The sequence below is a fragment of the Pinus tabuliformis genome, chromosome Q, assembly GCF_031772625.1.
Source record: "Pinus tabuliformis cultivar Carrire ecotype Pingquan chromosome Q, CPIR1, whole genome shotgun sequence".
In the NCBI taxonomy this organism is placed as follows: Eukaryota; Viridiplantae; Streptophyta; class Pinopsida; order Pinales; family Pinaceae; genus Pinus; species Pinus tabuliformis.
Genome location: NC_142296.1, coordinates 976,763,864 through 976,783,061, shown reverse-complemented (window position 1 = coordinate 976,783,061; position 19,198 = coordinate 976,763,864). Strand labels below are relative to the sequence as shown.

The window sequence follows — 19,198 nt, the reverse complement described above, 5'->3', positions numbered from 1 at the left end:
TTAAATTCTTAACATTACCATGAAATGACTCAAGATGTTTGAGAGTGGTTTCAACCTTATTGAATTTCATATGGAGAAAGTAGAAACTCAGACTCTCTCAAAATCCAGCAGACTTAACAGTGTTCAGGATTTCAGGATTGGGGGGATTACAATGTTTCCATTGCAGTTTGTCAGATATGAGGTTATGGAACTAGCATTTAATTAAGAGGACCAAACCCTCTATGTACCTTGATGTTGGTGGCATTGATTGTTGAACTCCTCTATCATGACCTATGTTGCGAGGGAGCGCTCTCGCCCCCTCGCTCCCGCTCCCAATCCGCGCTCCAAGCGGGAGCGACTCGGGAGCAGGTTGGGAGCGCGCTCCCGAAATCGCTCCCGAAATGGGAGCGATTTCGAGAGCGCGCTCCCTAAATTTTTTTTCGCTCCCTGCCTTTTCAGGTGCGATTTCGGGAGCGTTTTGCCTTTTTTGCAATTTTTTTTTTGTAGTAATGTTTGAAATGCAATTTTTTTTGAAAGAAACAAATAATTTTTGAGTGGGGCAGCTTAATGATAAAGTCTAGGCCCTAGTATTGATATGCTATTCATGGTAATGTTAAATTCTTAAAGTAAAAGGATGAAAATGAATATTAAGGAGAACATTCTCCTTAATATTCATTTTCATCCTTTTACTTAAATTTTTAACATTACCATGAAATGACTCAGGATGTTTGAGAGTGGTTCCGGCCTCATTGGATTTGATATGGAGAAAGTAGAATTTTAGATTTCATTCAAAATCCAGTAGACTTATCAGTTTTTCAGGATTTCAGGATTGGGGGATTGCAATGTTTCCATTGAATTTTGTCATGTATTAGGGTATGGAACTCGTATTTAATCAAGAGCACCAATCCCTCTATATACCTTGATGTTAGTGACATTGGTTGTCAAACTCCTCTATCATGACCCTTCTAAAAATGTACACATCACTCAAACAAAATCTTGACTTGACATGCTATGCTTGTTCTATCTTATGTTAATGCTTAGAGGGTGATATTAATGACAAAGATCCCTATACAGATATAGAGGTAATGACCTACGTTACCGGATCCGCTGGGGGCATGCGGTGATACCTCGGATCCCCGATCCGAAACGGGTACGGGTACGGATACGGTGGGATCCGTACGGTCACTTAACAAAATGTTCATCACGCAGTTTAGTTGGGTTTCAATTCTCGGTTTGGTTTCTGTATAAATCTGTGTGTAGGTATCGCTATCGTTATTGTTTATTTCGGCTTTCAAAATGGAATCCACGGCCATGCGTTTCACAATCTCTATTCCTTTCCTCAAATTTATACTTTTTAATTAATACTTTATATGAATTTACGTTATCCCGGATTACCTGTCTTTAATGATTTTATCGTGGTAATTGCTAGCTCCATGCAAAATATAAATTTATTAAATTAATTGAACTTTAAATCACTAATTAATCATTACACAGGAGAATAAGTCTATGTATTAATTTATTAATTTATGATATGTATTAATTTATTAATTTATGATATGTATTAATACCATTTCCACGGGTGCTCAAAAAACATAATCACTAAAGTGTGGGTTAAATATTAATTTTTTTTTTTATAAATAAAAATTAAATATGGTAGGCGGCCCGTGGGCCGTAAACCATATAGTATATTAATATAATGTGTAAGGTATAAATAAAAATTAAAAAATATTTTATGTTTATAACTTTATGTTTATAATTTTATTTTAATAATTACAATTTATATCAATTATTTAATACGTTTATTGTTTTTTTATTAATATTTAAATTTTATATGTTTATTAGTTTTAAAATTTTAAACTATGTATATATATATATAATATTAATAATTTAATTAGTTATTTATTTAAATTTAAATTTTAAAATTATTTATTATAAAATAATAATTTAGAATTTTATATTTTTTTAATTAAAAAATATTTTATGTTTATAAATTTATGTTTATAATTTTATTTTAATAATTACAATTTATATCAATTATTTAATATGTGTATTGTTTTTTTTTATTAATATTTAAATTTTATATGTTTATTAGTTTTTAAAATTTTAAATTATGTATATATATAATATTAATAATTTAATTAGTTATTTATTTAAATTTAAATTTTAAAATTATTTATTATAAAATAATAATTTAGAATAGTGTTGATAATATCGGTATCGGGAAAATATCGGCGAGGGTCCAGAAAATATCTTATCGGCAATATCGGCGAAAATATCGGCAAATATCGGCAAGCATAAAAAATGCATAATATATTCATTTTTTTCAGATTTTTAAACATATAAAGCAATAACAACATGAAATAAACACATTGGCACATAAATATGAAGAAAACACTGATATATATGATGTCAAATAGAAATGATACATCAAAGGCGATACCAAATCCTGCTGATCCCTGATAATTGTCCATTCAAGGACTCAAATGTGGAGAACCAATACAAAATAACATCACATATATAAAAGTATCTCATCATCATGAGTTATATGTAGCACAACAAATAAAACTAGTACCTATCTATCTGAAATCACTGCCCTCTCCCCCTTTTACGGGAAAACATGATGGGCTGTTTGCCAGGCCTGCCCCTAGTAGTAGGAGGCCCTGACCCTGCCTCTGCACCTAATGTCAAATAATGAGTGCTAGGTATGGGGCTATGCTCTCCTATATCTATAACAGATGGTGTTGATGCTGATGCTCCTGCAGTGTCCTCTTCATCCTCCTCCTGCTCCTCCTCTGAGTGCTGCTGCTCCTCTGACTCCGAGTCCTCCTCTTGCTGCCCCTACTCTAATGGATCATCTGCCACTGGCTCTAACCGTGAAGGTGACTCCTCCAAGAGGGGCTCCTCAGACTCCACCCTCCACGGAGACAATACATCAATATTGTTTAAGCTAAGTCACATGACACGAGGACACGAGACATGGAGGACACGTAAATACGAGTATTCAATACGAAACACGACCTAGAAACAAGACACGGGGGACATGTTTTATATATATATATATATATATATATATATACACACCAAAATATAGTTTTTTTTATCCATATTAAATTGCAGGTTGCAGCTTATCTAATCAAATTAAAATATAATTACTTCTCAAAGTTCATAGTTCACTTTAAAAAAATAAATAGAATCAAAATTTACTGTTTAGAAATTAGAATGTGATATGCTTGGTCTTGATTCTTGATATTCAATGTTCATTGTTCATGTACAACTTACAAGCACATAAGAAAATAACTAAAGTCTAATCCTATTGATTTCCTCTGCCCCTCTTGCGAGAAAATGCCACAGCTTTTCCTTTCCCTCTAGATGTAGATGTTGGTGCTGGTGGAGTTGGCAGTGGAGTTTGCTATGCTCTAAAAGCTGAAGAACTAGAAGTAGGAGCTATAGGAGGTAGACCACGTCCTCTACTGGTGGCAGGGGTAGCCCGGGCAGGTGGTGTCACCTGGAAACATTACAATCTCCCAATCCTGAAATCCTAAAAAACTGATAAGTTTGTTGCATTTTGAATGAAATCTAAAATTCTACTTTCTCCATATGAAATCCAATGAGGCTGGAACCACTCTCAAACATCCTGAGTCATTTCATGGTAATGTTAAAAATTTAAGTAAAAGGATGAAAATAAAGATCAAGGAGAATGTCACTTTTACTTTAAGAATTTAACATTACCATGAATAGCATATCAATACTAGGGCCTAGAACGCTCAAACCCTCCTTGGCAACAACCACATAGCTCTCCCCTTCCTTCTCTAGCAATCAGAAATGAAAATGATATGAAAAAAAACCAAAATCGGATTTTTATAGGCCGTGCAGAAATTTTTTACAGTCACCGGGCGATATTTTCGATTGTCGCGCGATATTTTCCGAAATATCGGCGATATTTCGGAAATCGCGCGATATTTTCAAAAGCCGAAAATATCGCGATATTTCCGAATATCGCCGATATCTCGGCGATATTATCATCACTGATTTAGAATTTTATATTTTTTTTTAATTTTATTTTGCCCTGTACCACTTTAGAATTTTGTTTTGAGAATGACATTTTTATTAATTTATATTTGGTTATCAACGCAGGTGTGATAAACATGGAACCATTACAACATGAATCTAGTGAAGGAATAAATGTCAATAAAGATCCAAGATTCATGAATGGTTTTGATTTTAAACATCAAATGTATTTTTAAAATTTTTTAAAAATATTATTATATATTTTTGTACTCGCCGTATCCTCGCCGTATCCGGATCCTGGCTTTTCAAAAATCCAACGGATCCGTATCCGTATCCTGGTAACTTAGGTAATGACAAAGATACCTGTGCATATTAATGCTTAGAGGGTGATATTAATGACAAAGACCCTGATTTTCCAACAAGACTAAAAAATTAGACATTTCTCGTGGTGGCAAGAGGCCCAAGCATAAGAAATAGATAATAGATTTACTTCTCTTTTCTAGTTTCTAGTAACTTTTATAACTATCGACTCTTTCATATTTATTATGATATTTTTTTAAACAATATATGACAATTTAAGTTTGAAGTTGGCAATTATAACTCATTAGTAATGAATTATGAATATGATGCTTCATGAAAGTTGAAAGTTGTTTCATTTCATTTCATTTTATAACATTTCATTTCATGTTAGATATTATTTGTTGTAATGGTTACACTTAGCTTACAAGTACAACTTTGGTGATCAATGATGATAAATGTTATATATTGAATTTTGAAATCTTGAAACTTTATGATTGATGAATCATGAGACTCAGTATGTTGTATGTTACTATGTAACTAACTTGTGGACGTGGTTGATGAAGATTATAACTTCTAGATGATTGTTGTTGTATGGTTCAATCTATGTTTTTTTTTATGTTTTTTATATCTAATTCATTATTCTACATGTTTTTGTTGACATATATGTATCAAAATATAAAATATATATATATATATATATATATTATATAAAAAACGCTCTGGGATTCGCTCCCAAACCGGGAGCTTCTGAAAATGTCGCTCCCGCTCCCGTTTTCGCTCCCGCTCCCCGCTTTCGCTCCCGCTCCCGTTTTCGCTCCCGCTCCCCGCTTTCGCTCCCGCTCCCAAGTAACATTGATCATGACCATAATAAAAAGGCAGCCATCACTGAAACAGAATCTCAATTTGACATGTTAAGCCTTTTCTATCTTATTTTAATGCTTAGAGGGTGATGTTGATGATGAGGATCCCAATACAGACAATGATTTTGATGATATATAGTGCTAGCTATGTTGATGATGAAGATCCCAATATAGGCAATGATTTTGATGATATATAGTACTAGCTATTTGTTGTAGCATGATTTTTTTTGGACTATACAGGCCATTTAAGGGCCTCTTTGTTGATGTATTTTTGATTCAGAGATGGATTGCATTTGCACTCAATGCTATTTTGGTTATATGTATTAGTTGTGTATTAAAATGGTATCATCATCTTCTAAATGTTTTATATATTTCATATTGTGTAATTCACTAATTTTTTATTTTTTAAAATATATATTATATTTTTTAATATATAATATATAACATGTCCTCTTTGTCCTATTCCAGGGGGGTCATCGTGTTACATGTCGGATACTTGTATTTTCGTGTCCTATGTGTCCCATGTCCTTGTGTCAGGTGACTTAGTTGATGAGTTAGGTGCCTAGCTTCTTTACTGAGAATTTGCCCTTCCTCCTTTATTGAGCAGAGACCATTGATTACTACAGCCTTCTACCCATTTTGCTTGTCAGTGCCACACTTAGCAAATTCATTGCTTGTCCTGCTGGCCGTGTTCTTTGGTTGTTCAGATGAAACACTCCTTTACTCAGTGTTTCGTGAGTCAGGTGGCTAGTTTTTGTGCCAAGCACTAGCGCTTCGTCTCTTGTCAAGCACTGGATTCTTCTTTACTTGCATGTAGTTTTCCTCAGGATTTTTTTTTTGTCTGGATATTAACTTGTAGGAAAAATATGTTCGCAAAAGTTTAATCAGCTTACCCTCTGGACAATGGGTTTTGACATACTGAGGATTCCCTCTCTGTTATTTTGAGTTTTGATACTCAGAGCAAGTGTCAAGCTAGCATCTCTTATGTCATCATGATTTGACCTTACTGGGCTTCTTCTACTGGGTTTTTTGGGCTCCATCTCTTGGAAGAAAACTATGGCTCAAATGTCCGGGGCTTTCGTTGCATTTCATCAGGTTTTCTTCTTCAATTGGGATTTTTCCATGGGGTCTTATTGGGCCCTGACTTCTAGACAAAACTTCAAGAGAAGAAACCTGATAAGATGAACTTTAGATAAAATGAATGAGTCTTCCTATCTTCCTTACATAAATTTGATACTTTCTGCTGCCTGTTTTCAATTTCCAATTAGCTTTCAGCCTTATCCTCCTATCCAATTGTGGATTGGTTTGAAATTTGAATTTAATTAGGTGCTCGTAACATTTCTTTTGTTTTGCAAATTATTAGCCTGGTAAAACATGATGACATACCTAGCTCTGATCTGTGTTCCATCTGAAAGGAGAGACGGTTGGAATGTTGATATATTGGCTTCATCTGAAAACTCACTGTTTTGTGATATTTAATTTCTATTCTTAGTGTAAATTCTCCAGACATTTCTGTTTGGGCCTTTTATCCTATTCTGAATTTTCCTGATGTTGATTGCAGTCCAAATCAGCTTACGATTTCAGATATTGCCCGGAAGGCTTTTCTCCACAGTGTATGTTGACTAACAATCTTTAATTTCTTGTTTGAATGAAGGGGTTTTGTTGTGGAAAACTCGTTCTTCATTTTATTTGGAATTATTCATTATAATTAATTTGTTATTATCAAAAACATCAGAATTTATAGTGCTTATCATTTGCAGCATTTGTTGGAGGAACATGCAAAGAGTGGCCCAATACCACGCTTGCCACTTCTTACTATTGCAGACACAAGTCATCCACTTAGAGACATTCCTGTGTGCCAGGTGTTTTACACAAAATCGTTTTGAGGATCTTCTTGCATGCAGTATATCCTAAACTCATATATGTTTTTTGTGTTTTAATAATAGCATTTGTTTCCTTTACAGCCGTTTCACTTAGATCTCAATTTTTTCAACAAGGAGCAACGGATTTTGCATTATCCAGTCAGGGCATTTTTTATGGATGGATGCAACCTCACTGCTTATAACCTTTCGACTGGAGAGTACAATATATACAAGAAACTTTCCCCAACGGTACAAATAATGCACATGCATTAATAACTTTTTTCATAATTTTAATTGAAGGCAGAAAAGGGGGATGCTTAAATTCTTACACTGGCTGGTATCTATCGAGTTCACATATTTTGATTATGGTGTTTTGCTCATGTATTTTCTGCTCTTTGAATATTGCTGTAGTTGTTTCTGAGTTGCAGGCTCTTGGGGGAAATGAACGGTATCCAAAGCGCATGCTATACAGTGAAAAGCAACATCTTTTTCTGGTTGTCTTTGAATTGCGTGATGCAACGAATGAGGTTGTTATATATCGAGACCTTATTGACTTGCAAGCTGTTGGTGAAAAAGTGAACACTTTTACAGGTTGCTAACAAACTTCATTCATGCTCTCAATGGAAGAAACTCATTTTATTCTTTGTTTTCAATGCTTTCCACGATAACTTAAGTTGCAATTCTGAATTATGTGCCTTTTCATATAGGGCGAGACGGGGCTTTCATTGGCCCTACTGAAAATCAATATGCAATTCTCGATGATGATAAGTCTGGGCTTACTTTGCATTTCATGGAAGTGACTGTCAAAGATCCTACTGTGGGAGGTACAAGTGAGGGAAGGAGTAATGGAGAATTAGATCCAAACTCATTTTCCGAGTCTAGTTCTGTGAATGATCGAGCTCCATTGCAGTTTATCTTTGAAACTGAAGTTGAGAGGATTTTCTCTACACCTTTAGGTGAGCTACAGTGCATCCCTGTTCTAAACAGAGAGCAAAGTACACTGTATTTCTCATTTAACATTATTCTTTGATGAATGGCAGAGTCAACAATTTTGTATGTTCGCACTGGAAGCCATATTGGGCTTGCCAAATTGTTTTCTTCTACCTACCGGATTTCTAGTGATCATGGTCAATATCTCTCTACCAAACTGGAACCTGGGAAATCTATCAAGCTTAAATCCAATGAGACAGTACTCCAGGTGAGCCTATTTCATCCATATCTGTCATATGGAATGTGCTTTGTCAAGATACATTGATATCTATAGTCATATTGTCACATGCAAGCTGTAATTTTCCAATGCATCATGTGAACCTGCATTTATCTTGTACTGTTTTTCATTTAGCCTGTTAATGCATCCTGTAGGTCTCATGTATCAACTCAGATATATTTTTGTGATTGTGATTGATAAGTTGCCTACGTAGAATGCTTGAGAATTCAGCTTACATGTATGTATTCCATACAAATGACTGTTTCATAGACATAAGTTCATTCTCACTTCATTGAGATTTTGGCTTCCTCAATTGCATTTATAAGGTACCATTATATGACTACTCAAGACATGGAAATTGGATGTTGGCCCTGGTTGCATCATGGATAGGTATAGTATAAACATCAATTTCCCTATGCCCACAATATCCCCAGTGCTTATGATGGATTCACAGTGTAACAGTTATATCAGAGATTCAGAAATGATAATTCAGTTACATGAAAGTGCCTTGTTTTTTTGGGTTACCACTCTAGCATGCTCTTTTGCTTTTGACCATTTTCCTTTGTAGACAAGATGAGCAGGGGTGTTAGAATTAATGGCGATTCCTGCAATAAATTTCTGTTAGCTAGTTACTAGGTAGTTGTCTCAAGTGATTCCTTCAGTTAGCTGATTTATAAAATGCTGTCTATCGGTGTAATTTTCCTTACTTAATGTACTGTTGAGTTGTCTCTGGTTGTTCCCAGATTTGTATGGAGTTGTTACTCCAACTCGTATATGTCCTTGATTACTATTCCATTTTATGAAATAATCTGCAGAGTATCGATTTTGTTGTGAGTTCCAACAAAGACTACACGTGTGTTGATGACTGAATGTTAGAAGGGACTTTGAACCAATGGGACTGATGGAGGAGTACAAAACCCCCCCAAGTCATAATCAAAATTTTGAAGCCTCTAGAAGGCGCATCATGGCAAGCGGACATGATTTCCTTGACTTGGGTGTAAATGATAGGGTTTGTTTTGATATCCCCGAGAGCTATTAGCGATAGGATGAGAGCAAGTCACATCTGAAATGATCTGATCTAAGTTATAGGACATGGCCCTTAGGGCCTCATGTCCCGTATTCCTCTTGTTAGACACGACATGAGCAATACAACATGTCAGAAATGATTTTCATTGTGTCCTAAAATTATGACACGTTTTTGGACTGGGGTGAAAACGTGCCCTAGCGTATTTCGATTTTAGCACACGTGTCCCATGAAAATCCCCAATTTAAAACGTCGCGTCTTGGTTTTTTATCATTTTTTTGTCTCTATTCTTGAGGTATTTTGGAGTCCAGTTCACTGTTTGCATGTTCACATCTTGTTGGAGTTGAGACAACGCTTTTCACCTTTTGCTCGTGTGGCTAATCGAACTTGCTAAGTCTTTTCTGAAGGCCTCAGACTAGCGCGAATCAAACAGGTAAGATAATAATTTTATTTTGAAGTTAAATGAGTCTGGGTATGAATGGGTCTTGTCATGACCAAAGAGCACGATACCTCACGAGTCACCATATGCGCATGGCCTGATCCCGTTCCTTTTTCGTTTAGGTGTAAGCACCAAAAATAAGAATTGAAATAAAAAATATAAAGTTTGTACTATGTGGGAAGTTATTGTTGGAAAACCGGAAAAGAAAAAAGATTTTCTTTATGTTGATAATTACTTGTGATGTCTTTATATTCTTATTAACTTTCTTATGTTCTCTTTTATCTTTGTTCATCAAGCAATTACCAAAACCAAAACACAAAGATCAAGGACCCTAGATGTAGGCACTCAACCAAAGTTAAAACCCCTGTATAGGGGAAAACTCTTCCTTCAGGAATTCAAAATTAGATGGACCAAGACCTTAGACCAATAGACCTTCCTCCTCCACCAAGTCAGCCTTCCAAAATGATTCAACAACCTTCAATAATATCTTCTTGTCCAACAACTTCAACCCAACGACAATTTAAAAATTTGACTTCCCAGCTTCAGAACTTCAACCCCCAACAGCAGAATTTTGGCCCAGCAACAGAACAAAAGTTTCGACCCTTCCAGCAACTTAGTAGCTTCACACGTGTGTGTGTGTGTGTGAGAGAGAGAGAGAGAGAGAGAGAGAGAGAGAGAGAGAATTTCAACTTCTTATGCTTGAGATAGACCTCCTTCTCCTTCGCTAGCCCTTTTCACCTTCTTCCTTGAATTTCACACTTTTTACTACCCCAACAATTGCAGATCAAACTTGGTGAGTGAGTGTTCCAAATGAGGTCAAGTTGTGGCCTTTATATAGTGGTTTTTTCCCCTCAGTTTAGGTCGGCTTGTCCAGTTGAGGCCGACTTGGTTGAGGCCTAAAAGACCTAATGTACATGAAAATAAATTTCTTTCTTGACAGATAAATCCCAAGAAGGGTTCTTTACATTATGACATGGACAAGGACACTTGACATAAACCCTAGAGGCCTGCAATGGAGGCTTTGACCTATAAAGAATTGACCCAAGCATGAAACCCATGCTTAATAAGTCAATTTATTTAATAATAAAATTTCTTTCTTTCTTTCGATAAATACATTACATCATGACTCAAGTGCAATTATGAAGACCGACACTAGTTACATTCTTCAACACTCCCTCTTAAATAGGGAGGTATTCATAATTTTATATATATATATATATATATATATATATATATATATATATATATATATATATATATATATATAGGTACATGGAAGATCTCAAAATGAACTACGAAGAGTTCTAGCACACCTAGTGCTGCGGACTAGATACCTGACCAGGGTGTTCTATCTAGGTGGGATTAAGATGGACTCAAGCGTTCAACCATTTCTAGGTACCATTAGGATTACTAGCTAACCATCAACCCAGGGATCTAGGTGCGTATCCAAGGTTGGAGCTCCATGACCAATGCCAACTTCCCTCTTCAGGATTCAACACATAGGTCGGCTTGATGTCCTCCCAAGCATCCACCATTAGATGCTTCAACCTTTGACGACTCCATTAAGGTCATCTTGATCATCATCATTCATATAACTTCCTTCATCATGCTTATATGAACATCATCATATTGAAGATTATGTACCTGCAAAACTTTAATAGCAAGTACAACCAAATACAAACATACAGAAGCATGAAGTTAACTATCACATAATCATATTACTATAAAGGAAGCATTTTGACTTTAGATACCAAACACCTAAATTTAGTTAGGTTTATAATCAGCAAAAGTTACATTTCTTTACATACTAGACTTCAACCCCTTGCTAGGGTTTTGTCACAAATCCTAGACCTCATCTTCGACAAACTGAGCCTTAGATATCAACAATTCAATAACAATCCAATCGTAGTGCTATACATCAACAATATGCTTTTACATGTCAGATTTCTACTAGGGTTAGTTGCAAACCCTAGGTTTTATCATTGAAACTATATCAAAAATTAAAACCAACATCATCATCTCCTAGAATATCAATCTCTACTAGGGCTTTGCAGACCCTATATTTTACAAACTAAAGCATGAGTATTAACAATTAGGTTAGCATACTCATATATACATATCTATGATGCATATCTGTATTCATATGTATTAGGTAAACCCAAGACACAAACATTAATACATCAAAGTTAGATATACAACAATTTTCATCGAGGTAGGGTTTTGATCAAACATACAAACATACACCTAGGGCTTCATTCCTAGGATCTTACTATAGTCATTGCATGGATTTTACCAAACCCTAAAGTTAATGGGTTTCAATACATAATTTAGACATTAACAACAAACCCTAAAGAGCTAGGGTTTCTATAATATCAAAACCCTAAACATCAAAAGAATAGGAATTCTAGATTTCATCAACAACCTTATGTAGACTAGGGTTTCATAATCAATATTGACATACCCTTAACAACAAGAGACTAAGGGTTTTATAGTGAACCCTAAAGGTTATGGTTACACAAGAATGATCAAATAATATCATGAGGGTAGATTCAATCTAATGATTAATCACCCTAACAAGAATCTTTAAGATTCAAAGCCCTAGACATAACGATGTCGGTAATGTAAAGTAAATTTCAAAAGAGAATGGACATACCTTTTCTATGAAGAGAACATTGTAACAAAACTTGCAGGCTGAGACATACCTTGAATTGTTCTTTATCAAACCTTGTAACATATCAATTCTTGGAGGGATTTCTTTGCGATAGAACTTCTACCATACTTAAAGTCTATCCTTTGAAGTCTCCTCCATAACCCTTGAGCATTCAACAAGCTCTCCTAACCAAGGAAAATATAAAGAGAAAGGTTATTAGCATACAATACAAACAAGTCTTGATGTGAGGAGGAGACCAAACATGAAAAGATGAAACAAAGAATAGGATACTTACTAAGTTGCACGAAACGCTGAAACATTTCAGAGTTTCCAAAACAGGTCTGTTTAGAAACGTCACCTCCCAAAAATGGAAACGTCAGCTGAAACATCATATATGTATATAAATATATAAAAAAAATTATAAATAAGTGAATAACACATTATCTTGCAAGAAAAAGGGGAATAACACCCATAGATGACAATTTTGAAGGAAAACCAAGTCTATATTAACTCTTATAGATGATTATATGATGGTCGAGTTTCGGTCGAGTTTCAACGGAGTTTCGAGTACGGGTACGGCTCGAAACGTTAGGTTCCTAGAAGTTTCGTGCAACATAGAATACTTATCTTTTGGTACAATGGTGGAGGCTCCCTCTTAATCCATTCTTTGAGGGATACCTACAACTTATCAAAAATTCAAAAATGTTCTAACAAGACATGTTAGACCTACAAACTCTAGAAATCAAAACATAAAGGAAAATAATTCAAAGCTTAAAATAGAAGACGAAGAGGGATATGTGGGAGAGGGAGGACTTAATAGTACAAGTCCTTGACTTCCGATTCTTCAGTCTTGTTCTTCTTAGGTGGAGCTTCATTAGTAACATTTGCTTGATCTTTGTTCTTATTCCTTGGATTCTCTAGACATTGATCTTTGTAGTGACCCATCTTGTGACAATCGTAACATTCGATCTTGGATAGGTCAACCTTCTTCTTTGGTCCTTTGAACTTCTTGAAGGTTCCCTTCTTCTTGTGATGAGAAAAATAGGCATTAGAGATGTTTTTTTCTTCATCCTCCTTGTTGTTTATTAACGATACTCGAGTTTCTTCTTGACTGCATGCATTCCACATTTGTTCAAATGTTGGTGTATCCTTCCAACTGTTAAGTCCTGATGCAAAGACGCTCCAAGATTTTGGTGGTCCTAGAAGAGAAGTAATTACGAGTTCCTTTTCCGGGACAACTTCATCTATTGCTTGCAGCACATCTCTGATTCTAGATATCCTTATAAAGTAGGATGACACATTGTTGTCTTTTTCCATCTTAATATTCCATAATTCATTCTTGAGTCTTGTTATTTGTCCAATGTTCTTGATGGTGAAGAATTTGGAGAGAGCCTCATGCATTTCTTGAACGAAATTTATGTTGGATATGTATGGAATTAGATTATCCTTAACTCCATCCACTAGAAGGTTCATAGCCAAGATTTCGATTCTCTAAACTTTGCTTTTTCTGCTTCACTTGATTCATCTGTAGGCTTCTTGATTTTTCCTTGAACAAGATCCAAAACTTTGTTCTTTTTGAGAATGAGGTCTATCCTCTTTTTCCAGGCCCTATAGTTGGAGGCTCCTTCTAGTTTGTTTTCTCCCTTCATTGAGTTTGACATAGTTCCTGTAGATAGTAGACTTATCTCCTTATATGATCCTTTTTCCTTAATGACCTTTCATTGATCTCCTTTTCCTCAATAGATTTTCAACTTGCCTTTTTCCTTCCTTATTCACCTTAGCTTTGATCCCATGTTGGAAAATCGGAATGGTAGAAAGATTTTCTTTATGTTGGTAATTACTTGTGATGTCTTTATATTCTTATTAACTTTCTTATGTTCTCTTTTATCTTTGTTGATCAAGCAATTACCAAAGTCAAAACAAAAAGATCAAGGACACTAGATGTAGGCACGCAGCCAGGGCTAAAACCCCTATATAGGAGAAAACCCAATCAAAGAACTCTTCCTTCAGTAATTCAAAATGAGATTGAACAATACCTTAGACTAATAGACCTTCCTCCTCCACCAAGGCAGCCTTCCAAAATGATTCAACAACCTTCAATAGTCTCTTCTTGTCCAACAGCTTCAACCCAACAACAATCTAGAAATTTGACTTCCCAGCTTCAGAACTTCAACCCCCAGCAACAGAACAAAAGTTTCGACCCTTCCAACAACTTAGCAGCTTCACACGTGAGAGAGAGAGAGAGAGAGATAATTTCGACTTCTTATGCTTGAGATAGACCTCCTTCTCCTTCGCTAGCCCTTTTAACCTTCTTCCTTGAATTTCACACTTTTTACTGCCCCAACAATTGTAGATCGAACTTGGTGAGTGAGTGTTCCAAATGAGGTCGAGTTGCTGCCTTTATATAGTAGTTTCTACCCCTCAGTTTAGGCCGACTTGGTGGAGGAGGCTTAGAAGACCTAATTTACATGAAAATAAATTTCTTTCTTGACAAGTAAATCCCATCAAGGGTTCTTTACATTATGACATGGACAAGGACACTTGACATAAACCCTAGAGGCCTACAATGGAGCCTTTGACCTAAAGAATTGACCCAAGCATGAAACCCATGCTTTAATAAGTCAATTTCTGTTTCTTTCTTTTGATAAATACATTACATCATGACTCAAGTACAATTATATGAAGACCGACACTAGTTACATTCTTCAATAGTTATGAATCTGAACTAGCATGATAAGGAAGGGGTTCTTTGAGATTTGAGTCTGCATTACTAAGCCCAACAAGAAAGGGGTTGTATAAGATTTGAATTTTTATTGAGTATGGGAAATTATGCACCTGAGTCAGCATTGTTTGTTTATCAATCTAACTATACATTAATAATTTAATAAGAAAGGGTTTTTTATGAGATTTGACGTGGGAAGTTATGAACTTGAACCAACATCTTAAAGAAGGGTTGTTTAAACCTGAGACAACGTTATATAACTTTGTATAGATTGGTTGTTATATAATGTTATATCATTGACATTGTAAATTAATGAACTAACTAGTTCTAAAATTGTAAAATTGTAAATACTAAATTAGTAAATTAGTAAATAGATATCGTCATGATTCATATTTGTGGATATTTTAATTTCTAAAAAATATGGATTAGGCACTATTCTCTTACTATATATATATATATATATATATATATATATATATATATATATATATATCTATATATATAGATATATATATATCTATATATATATATATATATATATATATATATATATATATATATATATATATATATATATATATATATATAACGTGTCCCTCGTGTCCTGTTTTCGGGGTCACCGTGTCTTGTGTCGAATACTCTTATTTACATGTCCTCCATGTCCCGTGTCCCGTGTCCTCATGTCATGTGACTTAGGATTCGATCCTTGTTGTATTTGTCATAATTTATTTGTAGCGTACCAACATTGTGAGGAGAGAACCAAAATGTAGATTAGGCCGAAAAGGTGGCCATGCCCTGAGAGGCGATATGATGTAATGGTCGAGCTTGGTCTAATGAAACCTTGTATTTTGTATATTTTGTGTGTGCAATTTCAAACCTTGTGAAATACATGAATTTGAATGTTTGTTTATGGAAAGAGGTGAGAATATAAAGAGTTATAGGTCTGAAGGCGTAGCAGAAGCAAGTATGTATTCATCGTGGAGGAAATTGGATGATCATCAGAGATCAACGATCGAGAAACGTTAACTCATCATACTTGGAATAGTTGGTTCACCCCAAAAGAAGTGAATAGTGTATGTACTTGCTTAGTCCCATCCATGATTAGTGGGTGCTTGTGGATAGTGAAAATATTCTTACAGTGAATAGCTCATTTATGAAAAGGCAGGGTTCCCACAGTGAATAGCTCCTTGATCTGCCTCTCTCACTCCCATGCGCCCACCTGAATCGGTTCTATCTATTTGTTCTTGGCTTATAAAAACTGATGTGTCCACCCATCGTTGAGCGGTCTACCACCGAACACTTCACTGTATTCCCCATGGGTAATTTTGTCAATTGACGAGTTCGACAGGCGAATAATTGTACGGTAACTGCTGTCACCGGTCTATTGTCAGTGCCCACTTGGGAAAGTGTCAAAGGTTGAATACTGCCGACAAGCGATGAGCGATATTGTTGATTGACGGATCAAATGAATGGGAAATTTGCTGTCACCTGCTGTGCTGTCTCTTAGGATCTCGAGAGATTGTAATGGTTGTTGGAGTCTGAGATTTCCAATCTGATGTTGATCCGAGAACTAATGTCAAAGACCTTGCCATTAGTTAATGGCCCCACGAGACAACAAAATTTCTCATTAATTGCAGTAGAGTTTGTGATTGAGATTCCATCTCGGGATTGGGATCTCAACAACAACTGTTGCTCCATGCTAGCCTCCACATTGCTTGGTCCTTTACACTTAATGGCTGATCTGCTGCATGATCCCTTGAACACCCTGCATCTTGAAACCTTTATGTTGGCGGCTATTGGATTGAATGTCTTGCTCAACCCTGTGGTTTGAACCCTGCCCAACGACTGTGTACCTATGCTCAACTTCAAGCCTCAGCGTGTGTTGGTGGCTAACTGCTAGTTGTACTTCCTGCTACTGATGATGACTTGACCTTGTGGCTGTCCTGTTCCTAATGGAACTACGCCTTTGTTCTACCTCGCAGCGACTTGGCTCTGTTCGTTGGCTACCTCCACAACCTTGCATCCACTGTGGCTAGCCTCTGCTAGTTGCCTCTCAACACACTACGATTGGTCAAGCCCCTTCTCTATCGCCTTTGATTCACAACCCAATATAACGCGATCTCCAACCTCTTTGCTAGGCCTTGTCCCCTATGACGGTTTACCACTTATGGCTGTCCCCATCGAGTTATCTAGTGGCTCTTCAATGCACTCCTGTAGCATTGTCCCTCTTGTGGCGACATCCTCCTGTGCTTGCACGACAATTGGGTCATTGACATGTTTGTCGGCCACCATGACCCACAAAAATCCTAGTTTCTTAATTTTGTTTTATGTTTAAACTTTATCTTGCTGTTAGCATTTACTCATTCGATGCCTTCAGCTCGTTCCGTATGATATACGGATTTCCTCAACTCGTATGACCTGCATTCTCAACCTGCAATAAATTTTTTCTTTGGTGCCACGTATGACTGTGGCCAAACATGACCCCCGCAATGCTTGCATGAACTTGGCATTGTGATTGCGAGATCACTTTCTCAGAGTTTCACTTTGATATCATGTTAATTTATGAACCCAACACTTGGAAATTAATTCCTAGCAGATTATCTCATATATATTGAATAAAAGCACAAGGGTTCCTAACATAAACAAAAATTACGTAGCGGAAGTGCAAACAATCTCAATCACACATTAGCACACAAATTTCTACCCAATCAAATTATTTCTTCATCAATACTAATTAGAACCTACTGGGGCTCCCGTCTTGGGATAATGGCCCACTAGGGAAAGCTATGACAAATCTGGATCTGATCCAGTTGATCAAACCCTAGACTTGGTTGATTTGGATCTCCTTGCGACACCCTTGCACCTTTCTTGGACCCTACATACTTGGATGGAAGTCCTTTTCCACTCAATCCATTGAGATCTCCTCTCAAGTCTTGTGCTCACTATGTGATGTGTCTCCTCCCCTTAGCCTTGCTTTTATAAGTTCTCATTGAGCTAAACCCCTCACCGTAATCTCCAAAGTGATTGACGGCTGAGATTAGATCTCGCCTCACTTGAGATCAACAATTGAGATTAGAACATAATCACTAATGTAAATACTTTACTTTTCCTTAGTTTCTTTATCTCAATAGGCAATATAATTAATTATGTGCTTTTCGTAAGTTAGACATGGGCTAAATTACAAAAGAAACTTACTCAATATTTGAGCAATTATCCTAAAGAGATTTTGAGCGACTTCTGCATGCCTAGACACTTAGGCCTGTGCAGAAGTACCTTCCCAATTTACAATCAGCAATAAAAAGACTAGAGGAATCCTTCATTGGTAAGTACTTAGAAGCAACAATCATCTTATTTTTGTGTTTTTGGTTGTCTAGTTTATATTCATGTTCAAGATGACAAGTGAACTATGTTTGAGCCATTTAGTGTTGAGGGGAATTTTGTAGGGTACATTGGGACTTCTCAAGGCTACGAAATTTACATTCTCGTAAAATGGAAGACACTGTTTTGTGGTGGTGTGAAGTTCAATCAGGATTTATTGTCTTCCAAGTAATAGGAGCCTCTTGTAATGATTGAGGAAGAACAATCTGTTGTACCAAATTCAGTCTGCTGTCTGATGAAAAATCAGATTCAGATCAACATGAAATCAACCAAGGAGTTCCTTCACCACCCTTCAATTCAACCAAGAAGTTGAGACAACCCATGTATTGTAGGATGCAAAGGAGTCTGTTAGCCCATCTAAATCTATATTTCATGTGAGTCATCCTCCTAAGTTGTTCTCAAATTATGTTGTATTTAGCTTTGAGGAGGAAAATATAGAGTAGGAATGGTGTGATGCCATGGTAGAGGAGTATAACTCTATTATGAAGAATGATGTTTGGGAGATAGTTCCAAGATTGATTGGAAATTAATGATTAATTCTAGATAAGATACGATAAGATAATTTTACTAATGTCCAACAAATGACCACAAAATGAGGTTACTCGGGCTAAAGGATACATATAGTACAAGTACAATGTGGGAGTACAAATGCAACTCGTAGAAAATGCCAAAGCTAAATATAGGATAAAATGAAGTAAAGAAGGATACAACAGTAGGTCAACCTCATAAACATGTATATAACTGGATCAAAGGCCCCAGGTGATGTAGA

The 19,198-nt window shown here is 36.0% G+C and overlaps 1 protein-coding gene across 1 annotated transcript in view; it reads left to right on the top strand.

Annotated features, from left to right (window-relative positions):
* The window catches only part of LOC149222743 (Transducin/WD40 repeat-like superfamily protein), a 240,266-nt gene that overhangs the window by 207,680 nt on the left and 13,388 nt on the right, over positions 1–19,198 (top strand). Inside the window, exons 11-16 of the mRNA XM_089385608.1 lie at positions 6,709–6,760; positions 6,908–7,009; positions 7,112–7,258; positions 7,438–7,600; positions 7,717–7,965; positions 8,050–8,207. Of these exons, the coding sequence (XP_089241734.1) occupies positions 6,709–6,760; positions 6,908–7,009; positions 7,112–7,258; positions 7,438–7,600; positions 7,717–7,965; positions 8,050–8,207 (871 nt within the window). The remainder of the gene's footprint in view (positions 1–6,708; positions 6,761–6,907; positions 7,010–7,111; positions 7,259–7,437; positions 7,601–7,716; positions 7,966–8,049; positions 8,208–19,198) is intronic.